The following is a 13402-nucleotide window of genomic DNA, read 5'->3' on the forward strand; positions in this document are numbered from 1 at the left end:
AAGAGAGAGAAAAAAAGAAAAAGAGAGAGTGTGTGTGCATATTTGTTTCTGTGTGTGTGTGTGTGCATGTGTGTGCGTGTCTTTGTCATGTGTGTGCATGTGTATGTCTATGTGTGTGTGTATGTGTATGTGTGTGTGCATGTGTGTAAGTCTGTGTGTGTGGAGAAGGGTGTGTGTGTACAGTTGTGCATGGTGTGTTTGTGTGTGTGTGTGATTGTGTGTGCATACATAACCTGATGACAATGCATTTTAGTGTCTGCAAATACATGTGCTCATGCACACACAAGTACATGTGTATATTGTTGTATTCAAGTAAAAATTCCAGTCCGTGTATGGAACTCAAACCCAGGGACACTTGCTTCATTGGGTGATTTACTGCTAGGCCGTTACTCCATTTGCATTTACAAACGTGTGTGTGTGTGTGTGTGTGTGTGTGTGTATGCACTCACTTCATCCGGTGATTTACTGCTAGGCCATCACTCCATAAGCATTTACAAGTGCATGTGTGTGTGTGTGTGTGTGTGTGTGTGTGTGTGTGTGTGTGTGTGTGTGTGTGTGTGTGTGCCTGCCTCCATGTGTGTGTGCATGTGTGTGTGCATGTGTGTATGAAGCAGTGACAGATGTGTTCAAGTCCAGACTCACCCTTTTGTTCTGATCTTTAGGAACAAACTTGAAACCAAAAACGTGGATCCTGAAATCCTGGGGAAAAACAGAAAGCAATTGACTCATTTTCCAGAAATCCTAATGCCACATGCTTCATGAACAAACAAAAAATGACGAAAAAAAACCCAACAAAAACAAATGTGTAGGATCGGCTTCACTGACGCTAAGGCATACATCTATTTCATCCAGTAAGTATGAAAATTATGTGCATTCAACCTATGTTAAATATTTTTACTTTGTGTTTATGTCAGATCTGCTGGAATTTCACAGTAATAAAAAAAAAAGTTGTGTGCTCAACAGACAAAATATCAGAACATGTGAGTATGCAAAAAAACACATATACACACTTTCACACACAATTATACACAAGAAATAAATGCCCCCCCACTCCCTCAAACACTAGTAACAAAAGCTGTCCTCAAATCATATCTGATGGAATTTAACTTCAATTCACACACACACACACACACACACACACACACACCATTACAAGCATGTAATCAAACACAGTTCCCTAGACAACAGTGGAATCAGTTTGCCACACAGTGTGCAGCTCAGCTCAGTTTACAACAATGGTTTCCTTCAACTGAGCAGAAAATAACAGATGGCAATTCACAACTCAAGTATCAACAAAGTGCTCCAGTCTTAATGGAAAGACTGGATGAAGAGCTAAGGAATATTTTTTAATCATACGATTAATCAATAGAGAGAATTTTATCTATTTTATTGAGACATCTTGCTATATAGTGCATATTTTTGAAGCTCTATGCGTTTTAAAGCATTTCATAAGAATTGAGCTTGAACTGTGAAGGAATAGCCTTGGTTCTAGAAATACGCATGGAAATTAGCTGCAAGGAAGTGACGCCACAAAAAGTGAAAGGCAATTTCAGTATCAGTTTCCCAAGAAGGCGTCACTGCATTAGAACAAATCCATATGCGCTACACCACATCTGCTATGCAGATGCCTGACCAGTAGCATAACCTGATGCGCTAGTCAGGCCTTGAGTGCATACGTATATATTTGTATACCTATCAGAGTGAATGGATTTCTTCTGTAGAATATTGCCACAGGAAAAAACTAGCGTTGCACTGGGTTCTTTTTCAGTGCGCCGAGTGCATGCTGCACACAGGATCTTGGTTTATCAAGTCATCATCCCAATGACTAGACACACAGTTTGATTTTCTCATCAAACTTGGAAGAAAGGGCGAGACCGAAATTCAAACCAACACCCTCAAGGACACTGTACTGGCAGATAAGCAGAATAAAGCATCTTAGCCATTCCGCTAGACTAGAAAGGCAGGCAGATTAAGAGAAATATAACATCCACAGACAGACAAAGCGAAGAGCAATGCAGGAACACAGGTTTCACCTTGCAGTGGATTTCCAAATACTTGGACGTGGAGCTCACCGTCTGACCCAGAACCAGCGCTTTCCTCCTGCCTCCAGACAGCACTGAAAAATAATGTGTTATAATCATGTAACCTTTTATACAGTATCATAACCATCTTGATTTGGTTGACCGTAAGCGCTGAATAATGATGGGTTTTAATTATGTCATTTTTTTTTATACAGCATTATCACCATTTTCATTCACTTTCCCATAAGTGCTGACTGAATAATGTTGTGTTTAAATAATACGTCATTTTTTTTTAATACAGTATTATAATCATCTCAATTCAGTCACCCATAAGCGATGAACAATGATGTGCTTTAATCATAAGTCAGTTTTTATACAGCATTATAATCATCTGTATTCAGTTGCCCATAAGTGCTGAAAAATAATGTGCTTCAATATGTCATTTTCATGACAGTTTTTAAAAGCCATTCAAAATTCAAATAACATAAAATACTCCCAGTCAGGTGATGCTAACAGATGATGAATATATACAAACAAGATTAGGAAAATTTGTTTATGAATGCTGTTGCAATTTATTGAATTTTTGATTAATCAATTGTGTATTTTTCATTTATTCATTAATTTACCATGGCACTTGTGTCTTATAAACCTTAAGGTTTCATGACAATGAAATCTGTTCTGTTCTATTTTATTCTATTCTATTCTAACACACACACACACAATGCCTCCACAGTGTCTCACCTTGATAGACGGTGTCAATGCAGGTGAGAGGGATGTCATTGTCATCAATCAATTTGTTACGTTGATGCTTGGTCTGTGTATCAAAAAGAAATGCTGTTGTATAACATTATGAAGAATCTGTTCCAAAATTCTCATCCACCATCAGCTTCATCTCAGAGAAGAGGAAGGGAGGGTATGCAGACCTGCTTTCCTGGTGAACCTTTCGTCACTTGCAGAGCGAGAAGTAGGTCATATGATGTCATGAGCAACCCACCACCGCAACTAGCTTTTCTGAAATTGCACTGCCTTTGCTCAGACAACTTTTCGACAGAGTTCATAAATGGATCAGTTTGAATACGTAATGGCAGAGATGTGATAAGAAACACTCAAAGTAAACATAGAAGACTAAAGCAAATAATGGGTGTGATTATAAAACCAAACATAACTTGTAAACTTGCAAAAATAGTCACCGAACATGTTCAAAATCCTTTCGTCAGAACAGTAATTTCAACAACAATATTTTAGTCTTTCTTGACCTGGAAAAAACAGGAAATGGAGACACACATGTGCAAGCAGTTCTGGCTAAAAATAACCAGGGAACCTCCACTAAAATCAGTGGGTCTGCAAACCCTCCCCACTAACTGGCCGCAGACATGGAAGCTGTTGAGCAAGTTCAGGACACTCACTGCTGTGTACATCCTGAAACATTTTACTCGTCACTCAGTTTGAAGACAGATGCCAAAGCCAACCATTGAACGTGTAAGACTTTTTTTTAATCTAAGGGTCCTGGGTTCGAATCCTGGCTGTGACGTTATGGTGGAGCTTCCCACCCCACCCCCTGCACACCTAACCCCTGATTTCCCAGGTCAGCTGATATCCAAACCATCCAGTTTCTGATCCCTCTTTTCACATGCGTGCTTGCATGTGTATGCAGAAGACCAAGAACACAATGATACAGATCCTGTAATCCACATCAGTGCTTGATAGGTTATGGAAACACAAACATACCTACCATGCACACCCCTGTAATTATAGAAGGGATCTATGTTGCATGATTTAAAAAAAAAAAAAAAAAAAGGTCATGCACATGAAAACCCACTCACAGATACAAATGAACGAGAGAGCTGCAGCCCACAATTGCAAAAGCAAAAAAAGAAAACGGAGTTCTGAAATTGAAAACTGATGTAACAGTGGATACACACACACAGCACACACCTCCTTCAAAGAATACGACGACTTGTCGGCAGTGACAAAGGAGACCTTGAAGTTGGTGACAAACAAGTTGCCAGAGATGCCTTGCTTCCGGTCAGAGCAAGGAGCGAACCTCAGGGCACTCTCTGCCTGTGTGATGATGCGCTCTCCTTCATTTCAAACACAAACACACAACAATAATAATAATAATATCATTATTATCATCCTAATCATAATACACAACATATCAACAATAATAAGAAGAAGAAGAAGAAGCATACTGATGCAGATTAATTCTCACACCAATCATTCAGGAAGCTCTTGTCATTTTTTTTTCAATAAAAAGTTTTACATACATATATACATTTATACATCAAGTGCTCCTTGAACAATTAAGCATGCACACACACAGACACACACACACATTCACCTGGACACCCAACCAACATAGGTTCAAGAAACACATTCGTCAATAATAGGATGGTAGGTACAACAGAAGAGGTGTGTTTTGAAAGACTTTTAACCCTTTGAGCCCTGAGTTCCTGAGCAATTTTAACCCTTCTGCCTGAGCTCTTGAGCCAAAATTTGCAAATGATTGGTATTTAATGTGTCATGGCAGATATAAAAAGAGTGCCCTGACCACTGCTTTACCGGTGGTAGATAAAAATGACATAATGCCTTGTCACCGGTTGAGCGGTGCGTAAACACTTGTGTCGTGTTTTGCTATTGGTTGACTTATATTGAAATCAATCTTTTTTATCCAAAGCACATGCACAAAACACAGTGAAAAGGCATGGTCATGTTGGAACTACGTTCGCTGACGTCAGAATATTATGGTTTTTCTGATTGGCTCTTCAATATAAGTCAACCAATAGCAAAACACGACACAAGTGTTTACGCACCGCTCAACCGGTGGCTAGGCATTATGTCATTTTTCTCTACCACCAGTAAAGCGGTGGTCAGGGCTCAAAGGGTTAAAACTGAACACATGGGAATCCATTATTCCTTTGATTTTAATTTCATTTCCTTTCACCCATTTTTAGGGTGTGAAGGATTTGGCACAAAAGAACATAATGAACATGAAACAAATAAATGAACCGTGTCAGCAACATCCATGTATACTTAGAACTAATGTGTGCTGTTATCTGTAAATCGGGTTTTACTATTCTGGTTACTTTTCATTAAACACACACACACAAACCAATACAAACACACATCCCACACACATAAGCTGAGACAAGCACACACACACACACACACATCCATGTAAGTGTACATCCCCCATACACAAGGACACATGCACACATGTACACGTCCACACAAGCGCACGTATCACTCACGCATGTTCAGACATGCACCCACACACAACACAGGCATGCACACACAAATCCATACAAGCACACAAATGAGACATGTGCACATAAGCACACACACACACAGACACACACACGAAGCAATAGCTTTGTGGTTACAGCGTTGGACTATCAATCTGAGGGTTCTGAGTTCGATTCCGGTACAGATGGCACCTGGTGGAATAATTAAGGGTGGATAAATCTACAAAAGGCAATGGCTGTGGAGCACTGGATTTTCAACCCTTGGGTCCAGGGTTTGATCCTGCCTGGTGCTAAAGAGGAGTGGAAATCAGACTTTTTCCAACCTCCCAGGGGAACATGAGATTGTATGTATACCTGCCTAAATGTCTTAATTCCCTTTGTGTGTGTGTACACATTCAGAAGATCAAATATACATGTCAATGATCCTGTAATCCATGTCAGGGTTCGGTGGGTAATGGAAAACCAAACATACCTAGCATGCACACCCCTGAAAACAGAGTATAGCTGTCTAAAAGGCAGGGTAAAAATGGAAAATTGGAGTGACATTTTTTCAAGGGGGAGACACTCAACAGCATGGCCTGTTTTCTCACTTCAGCATGCTCAGGGAGAAGGCCATTGGCCTGATCAATCCCTCAGTGATTATTATGTAACAGTGTGCATGTGTGGGCGTATTTATGAGAGCATGCATGCATGCATAAATATGCTGATTTCACAAGGAAAGCGCACAAGGGCCTAAACCAGCCTTTGAACAGTAGTCAGCAACTGTTGAGCTGTACAGCTGAATACCCGTGAAACAGTTGGTGTTTCAGAGTAACAGGAGAAAGGCATCCAACTGTGTAATCAACTGGTTCTGTCCTGGGTGAGTGATTGCAGACACTGCTGTTTGCAAGGAGGAAGGTCGTAGAACGGTTAAGAAGCTTATCTGCCAATACAGTGTCCGTGAGGGTCTGGGTTTGATTTTCTGTCTCACCTTTCCTCCTAAGTTTGACGGGCAAATCAAACTGAGTCTCTAGTTATTCAGATGTTAGGCCCAACACTCCGCTTATATCACAGATTGACATAAGTTTACATTTGGGCCAACAGCAAAGTGAGAGCTGTATTATCAATGGTTTCTCCAGTCAATGGGAAACCATTTACAGCTTAGTCTTTTGTGAAGGACTATGACTCTCAAACTAGGAGGCAAAATTGCACTGGCTCTTAGTGCTGCAGCCTTGTGGGCTAGTTGGCCTTTGGGAACCATCCCAACGCCGACTGTCCTAAAACCCTCTTGGCCGAGAGAGTGGGGATGTACTTGGGCAAGACACTCTCCACTATAATCAAATTCTAGCCCAAATAGTCAGAACAGCAGTTGCCTCCTCTGCTGTTCTGATGGTCATAGTCAGACATGACTGACTATCACATATATATATATATATATATATATATATATATGTATATGTATATATATATATATATATATATTCAGATGTGAAAATAAACCAAGGTTCCATGTGCAGCATGCACTTGGCACACTGAAAAAGAACCCATGGCTACATAGTCTTGTCGTCCGGCAAAATTCTGTAGAAGAAATCCACTCTGATAGGCACACAAAGACATGCAGTCAAGGCCGGACCAGTGCATTGGGTTATGCTGCTGGTCAAGCATCTGCCTATCAGATGTGGAGTAGCATGTATGGATTTGTCTGAATGCAGTGACGTCTCCTTGGGAAACAAACTGAAAATCTATTTATCTAATTCATGAATAAGCAAAAACTTATTTTGTGAAGTCTGTTTTATTTAAATAACAAGCAAGCAAGCAAAAGAGATTGTTGTTTGCATGCAGAATTGTAATGATGAACATTTCACTCACAACAGTTTTACTGGAAACATTTCCTGTGTGGATGTGGAAAATAGGTAACATACAATTCAATGTAATTTATATAAAACTGTAAGTTTGTGTTTGACTGGAACAGAAGAACGAGTCCTGTCTGTTTAATCAGCTGGTTCTGTTTCAGGCATTCGTGTTACAATTACACCTCTGACAGGGTGAAGGGGGGTGGGGTGGGGTAAGGGTTCGAACTCGCAGCCTCCCAGGTACCGGTCTTTAACACTAACCACATGGCCACAGTGACTGGTTCCTCTTCCTCCACACTTACCTGGTAGCAGACTGGGCTGCATCAGGTTGTCAAAGAACGCAGACGCGCTGTTCTCCACCTCCTCCTGGAAAAACAACAATACAACACACCAATGTTTGTTTTTCAGCACTACTTTTTTTTTCTTTTTTTTATTTTTATACTTTAAAATTTTTTTCTCCAAAAACATGTATACAATACAGAGAATAGTATGAAACAAACAATATAAAACGAACAGTAGCATCTTCCACTACAGAGAGAGAGATAAAACAAAACAAAACAAAACAGACTAAACAAGGCAAAACAAATCTGTAACAACAACAACAACAACAAACAAACAAAAACAAAACAAAAAAAAACAAAAAAAGAAGAAGAAAAAAAAGGAAGATTTGTCCAATCATTCAATCAATCAATGTTTACACATTAATGATTGTAGTAATCATGATGATTTAAGATGACATTAATAATAAATAGCCTGGACCAGTTGTAACATAGCGACAGCATCAATTGTGTCAACTATTACAGTAATGATATCTAGGGTGAGGCGAAAGCGAGTGGTGGCATTATAATATCATAATAATAAGGAACATGAGTAAACCACTTCTACATTATTGGAAAAGAAAGCTTGTAGTTAATCACATTATAAAGACAACAACAACCATAAAAGTTATAAAAAACAACAACAACAAATAATACATATAAGAAATAAATAAAGACCTGTTAGTACAAAGTAAGGACTGTTATACAGCACTACTTATGTGTGTCATAATTTGCAGCTTCGTTGCAAGCTTTTACTGCTTATAAGCCACAAAATACTAGAATGTAGTCTTCTTCCTGGATGTATCACACACACAAAGATTCCTTTATGAATCAACAAATATTTATGAATCAAGCTGACAACAATATACAAAGGTTTTGACACCACATTTTCTAGTAACAGAAGAGAATATTCATACACATAACAGAATTTGTTTTTTTTTTTTTTTTTACTGTTCCACTTACCCTTAATTCTTAAATATCACTTCATTGCTCCTACTTGTCTGTTGTAATGAATGTATTTTGTATTTAATGTGTGTGTGTGTGTGTGTGTGTGTGTGTGTGTGTGTGTGTGTGTGTGTGTGTGTTTTGTGTGTGTGTGTGTGTGTGTGTGTGTCTATGAGCATGTGTATATATTTTTATATTGTACAGGTACAGCTGCTGGTTAATCTATCTTTCTATCCATCTATTGCATTGGTACAAATACATAGATAATCAATCTAATTCTATGTATATTAATAAGTATATATTGTACAGGTACAGATGCATAGTTAATCTTGTACAGTAACAGATGCATAGTTTATCTCTCTATATCAGTATATACTCATATGTATACATTTTACAGGTACAGATGCATAGTTTATCTATCTATATCAGTATATATTCATATGTATACATTTTACAGGTACAGATGCATAGTTTATCTATCTGTATCAGTATATATTCATGTGTATATATTGTGCAGGTACACATGCATACTGTATCTATATCAATAAGTATATAATATACAGGTACAGATGCAAGTAAATAAAAATTTTACTTTTCCAATGTGACATGCACTCAAAAAAAAAAGTATAATGTCAAAGTGAAAGCTAGACTTCATTTTCAAGATATAATAATTTTTGCTACAGATACAAAAACATGCATATCATGGTGACTGCTACAGCCTGGAGACATCATACACACAGATTGTTGCCGTGTGGAGTTGTGTTGTTTCATGTTGTTTCATTATACTGTACAACTTTTGTCACGACAGATTTCTCTGTGTGATATTCAGGATGCTTTCCCCAGAGAAAGTGCATCACCACAACCCACATTTTCTTTCCTTTATTTTTCCTGTCTGCAAGAGTATTTGGTTTACAATCAAAGCGGATTTTTCCGACAGAATTCTGCCTGCAACAACTGTTTTGTCCCCATGGGTTCTTATGCAGTGGGGGTTGGGAAGAGAGTTGAGAAAAAATCCCAACCCACTCCAACCTTAAAGTGGTTACATGAAACCACCAGTTAGTCATGGAGCAAGTCAGGGTTATTGTTTTTTAATACAAGCAATCCAGTGTACATACATATATATATATATGACACCGCACCATGACCTGTTGGGCTCACTGGATGATGCATGACATGCAATTAGAGATTAAATAACAAATCCAAGCCCAGATGTATTCCTTTTTCCATAAAGTAATGGAGAGCACAGCAAAAAAACCCAGTCTAGGTCAGTCATTAAACCTTTAAAACTGTATCTGCCTTTGGGGTGGGGTGGTGGTTTTAAAAAGCTCTCATCTATGCTCATGTTGGTCCTAATGTAGCTCCACAAGGAAGGTTGCTTTGCTGAGTTTGCACAGCAAGTGACAGCTGTTTTGCACTGTGTAGTGCTCTTTGGGTTTGCTACCTGCTCCTGACTGCTAACAAGAGAGAAACCTTCAATCTTCAATTTGGGAGGTCAGCTGTCATCACTGATTATTGTTGACCTGTGTGCACAGAGGCGTAAGATAAAACATAAAAATAGGTCTATTTGGGCCAACAAAAGGATAGAAGAGGGTCTAAAGCAGCCTCAGCACCCCAACCGCACACCCCTGAGTTCAGCTCAGGGGCAGCGTGTTGCGGCAGGGAAAAAAAAAGGGGGCGGGGGAAGGGGCGGGGTGGGACCCAACTAGCCTAACCCGGTATCTGGACAGGCTTATCCGGTAATCGTAGCGACCCCCAGGTCAAGACCTGGACTGGCACAATCCTATCCTTCATTTTCCGTGGGGCTAGTTGGGGAGGGGTCTAAGCTGGGATTTTGATGCGCTCCCTCTTGAATGATACCAAGGAGGAGGCCTCTACTGCTGTTACAGGCAGGGAGTTCCAGGCAGGAATGGTTGACGGGAAGAAACTGAACTTGTATGGGTCAGAGGAGGTGCTGAGGTGTGCAAACTTGTGTTGGTGATTTGATATTGTTTTGGTGGACCCTTTCTTGAGAAATTTGTCTGGAGGGATGTCCACAGTGCCATATACGATCTTGTGCATGAAAGTTAGCCTCTGCCTGTTTTGTCGTTATTCAAGGTGTTCCCATCCTAGTTCTTGCAGCATGGATGTTATGCTGATGGTCCAACCACAGTCATTGTATACATAACATGCTGCTCTTCTTTGCACCATTTCAATCTTTTCCTTTTGGGATACTTTGTACAGGCTCCACACTGATGAGAAATACTCTGATGAGAAATAGGTGTGGGCGTACAAGGGTCAGGTCAGCACTGGTTTTGGTGGTTTTGCTGGACGTCTTAGATTTCTTTTCAGCAAGCCTACCATGCTGTTGGCCTTGTTGGTGACTCTTGTTACATGATCTTTTCAGTTGAGGTCACTTCTTATGTTGATGCCAAGATATTTTGAGCTGTTGACGTGGTTGAGTGTGTCCTTTTAGTTTGTAGTTGAAGCTGATGGGGTTTCTTGATGCTGAACAGGTGAGGACATTACATTTTTCAGGGTGAAATTCCATCCCCCAACACTGCTCCCAATTGGACACTAATCATGCAAAGAGAATTTCCCAGAGATTAACCAAGACTGGGTTTTTTTGGTGCATTCTCCATTACTCTGTGGAAAAACAAAGATATCTGGGCTTGGATATATCATTTAATCACTCTCTCTCTCTGTATATATACATATACATATGTGTATATATGTATATATATATATATATATATATAAACCATCTGATATGAACAGAATACAATAATGCATCTCAAGCATGCATACATAGACTACAATGTCCTGGCTGGACTACATGGTGTGCGTAAATTTATTTGTTTTAATGTTAGAAAATTTATGACATTTTTGCATGCTTGTGTGTGTGTGGGTGGGTGGGGGGGGGGGGGGGGCTAGGGGTGGGGGTGGGGGGGGGTGGGGGAGTTGGGTATGGGGTGGGTGTTTCTCTGTGTGTGTTGTGTGTGTGTGTGTGTGTGTGGGGGGGTGTATGTGTGTGTGTGTGTGTGTGTGAGATGTGTATGTGTGTGCGCATGTGCATGTATGTGTGCAAGTGTGCATGTGTAAGCACCAGCATGAATGTGTGTTACTGTATTTGAACTTATGTATGTGTTTTCTGTGCTGAAACATACACAAGTACACATACACGCATAAACTATACAAACTGCACACATTTATACATACATGCACCTTCTGAACACACACACACACACACACATGGCACACCGCAATCTCTCTTTACCAGTAGTTTCTGCCATTCTGTGCAAATACATGTCATTTAAAGTCCAACTTATCACATATAACACACACACAATCTCTATCTCTCTCTCTCCAAATGTCTTCCTCTCCCGTTCAGACACCGGCTTCAAAAGGACGCTTCTCAAACAAGACACACACAAACTTTCAGCAACAACAAAATATTTTTTTTAATAAAAAGAATTAAAAAAAACAACAACAACCCAGCTTCAGCTATCCTCCTAAGACAGGATGAGACCAGTCAAAAATTCCAAACTTTTCCCAGACCTTATCCAGACCAGACTGAAAATTTCCATACCAAACTGCTGCAAAACTGAATATAAAAAAAAGAAGAAAAAAAGTGTCTGCTGTGCTGCTGACAAAGGAGATTGGTGGATATCCTGGTATTGAGGTTTACTTTCCTTTTTTTTTCTTTTCTTTCTTTCTTTCTTTTTTTTTTTTTTTTTTTTTTTTGCAGAATGGCACTGGTCAAGTTTTTTTTGTTAGTTTTTAAATCAAAATCTAAAGACTTTTACAGATCCTGAAGACTTGCAGCCACACAGTTACAACAGTTGGGTATATAGGCAATCTGATCTTACCTACTCTGTGAGGAAAATGTCAAGAAACTGGCCTCAGGGAACTGGTGGTCAAATTCACTTCCTCTTCCTGGCGTTCAAGTGTGACGTATGACACTGTTATCATGTTGATGTTTGCCTTTTCTTTCTGTCTTTGCTGTTTCAAAGACTAAAGAGAGGGAATGAATATTAAAAAAAAATAATAATAAATAACGTTTGACACTGTTATCATGTTGATATTTGCCTTTTCTTTCTGTCTTTGCTGTTTCAAAGACTAAAGAGAGGGAATGAATATTAAAAAAAAATAATAATAACGTTTGACACTGTTATCATGTTGATATTTGCCTTTTCTTTCTTTCTTTGCTGTTTCAAAGAGAGGGGATGAATAAAAAAAATATATATATATGAAAAATGAGAAGGGGGGTAAGAAGGGGATGTGGCTAGGGGTGTGAGGAGTGGTGCTAATCGTGAGGAAAATTCAGGAGGAAAATGATTACTACTGTTATCTTACAGGATCACTTCAGCTGAACCCCCACCAGCCCCCCACCCCCTCCTCATTCAACCCCTTCACATGTGTGTGCACACACGCACACACAAACCACCATGAAGAGGGAGAACTGGGCAGAGGCAATGACAAGAGAGAGAAGTGGTGGAGCTGATGAGACGGAGAGACAAAAGAGAGTCACACAGGCAGAGGAGATAGAGAGAGAGACAGAGAAAGAGATAAACAGAGAAAGAGAGAGACAGAGAAAGAGTGACAGATATCTAGAAGGCAGAAAACATTCTAATGTGTGGATGGTTTGTGTGTGAGAGAGACAGACAGGCACAGAGAGACAGACAGATATACAAAGACAGTGGGAGAGAGAATGAGACAGAGGGAAAGAGAGGGAGAGAGAGGGGGGGGGAGAGAATGAGAGGGAGAAAAAAGAGGGAGAACTAGAGGGAGAGAGAGACAGAAAAATAAGAGAAAGAAAGAGAGGGGGTGGGGGTGGGGGGGGAGAAAGACTTAAGAGAGGGAGGTAGAGAAACAGATAAAGAAAAAAAGAAGACAACAGACAGCAAGACAGACAAAAGAAAGACAGATAAAAAGAAAGGAAGAAAGAAAAAAAAGAGAGGGCAATACAGATAGGGAGGGAGGGAGGGAGAAAGAGAAGAAAGAGAGAGAGAGAAGACAACAGAGATAAAGAGAGAGAATGTGTGTGCATACATGTATTAACAGAG

General features: G+C 39.7%; 1 protein-coding gene across 4 annotated transcripts in view; it reads right to left on the reverse strand.

The window, feature by feature from the left end:
• The window catches only part of LOC143297004 (myotubularin-related protein 10-B-like), a 46821-nt gene that overhangs the window by 18108 nt on the left and 15311 nt on the right, over positions 1-13402 (reverse strand). For all 4 annotated transcript variants that reach the window (XM_076609122.1, XM_076609121.1, XM_076609120.1 and 1 more), the window contains 5 exons: positions 7401-7464; positions 3957-4102; positions 2763-2835; positions 2034-2116; positions 643-699 (listed from right to left, as the gene is read on the reverse strand). In XM_076609122.1, coding sequence (XP_076465237.1) covers positions 643-699; positions 2034-2116; positions 2763-2835; positions 3957-4102; positions 7401-7464 — 423 coding nt within the window. The remainder of the gene's footprint in view (positions 1-642; positions 700-2033; positions 2117-2762; positions 2836-3956; positions 4103-7400; positions 7465-13402) is intronic.

This window comes from Babylonia areolata, chromosome 22 (genome assembly GCF_041734735.1).
Source record: "Babylonia areolata isolate BAREFJ2019XMU chromosome 22, ASM4173473v1, whole genome shotgun sequence".
Classification (NCBI taxonomy): Eukaryota; Metazoa; Mollusca; class Gastropoda; order Neogastropoda; family Buccinidae; genus Babylonia; species Babylonia areolata.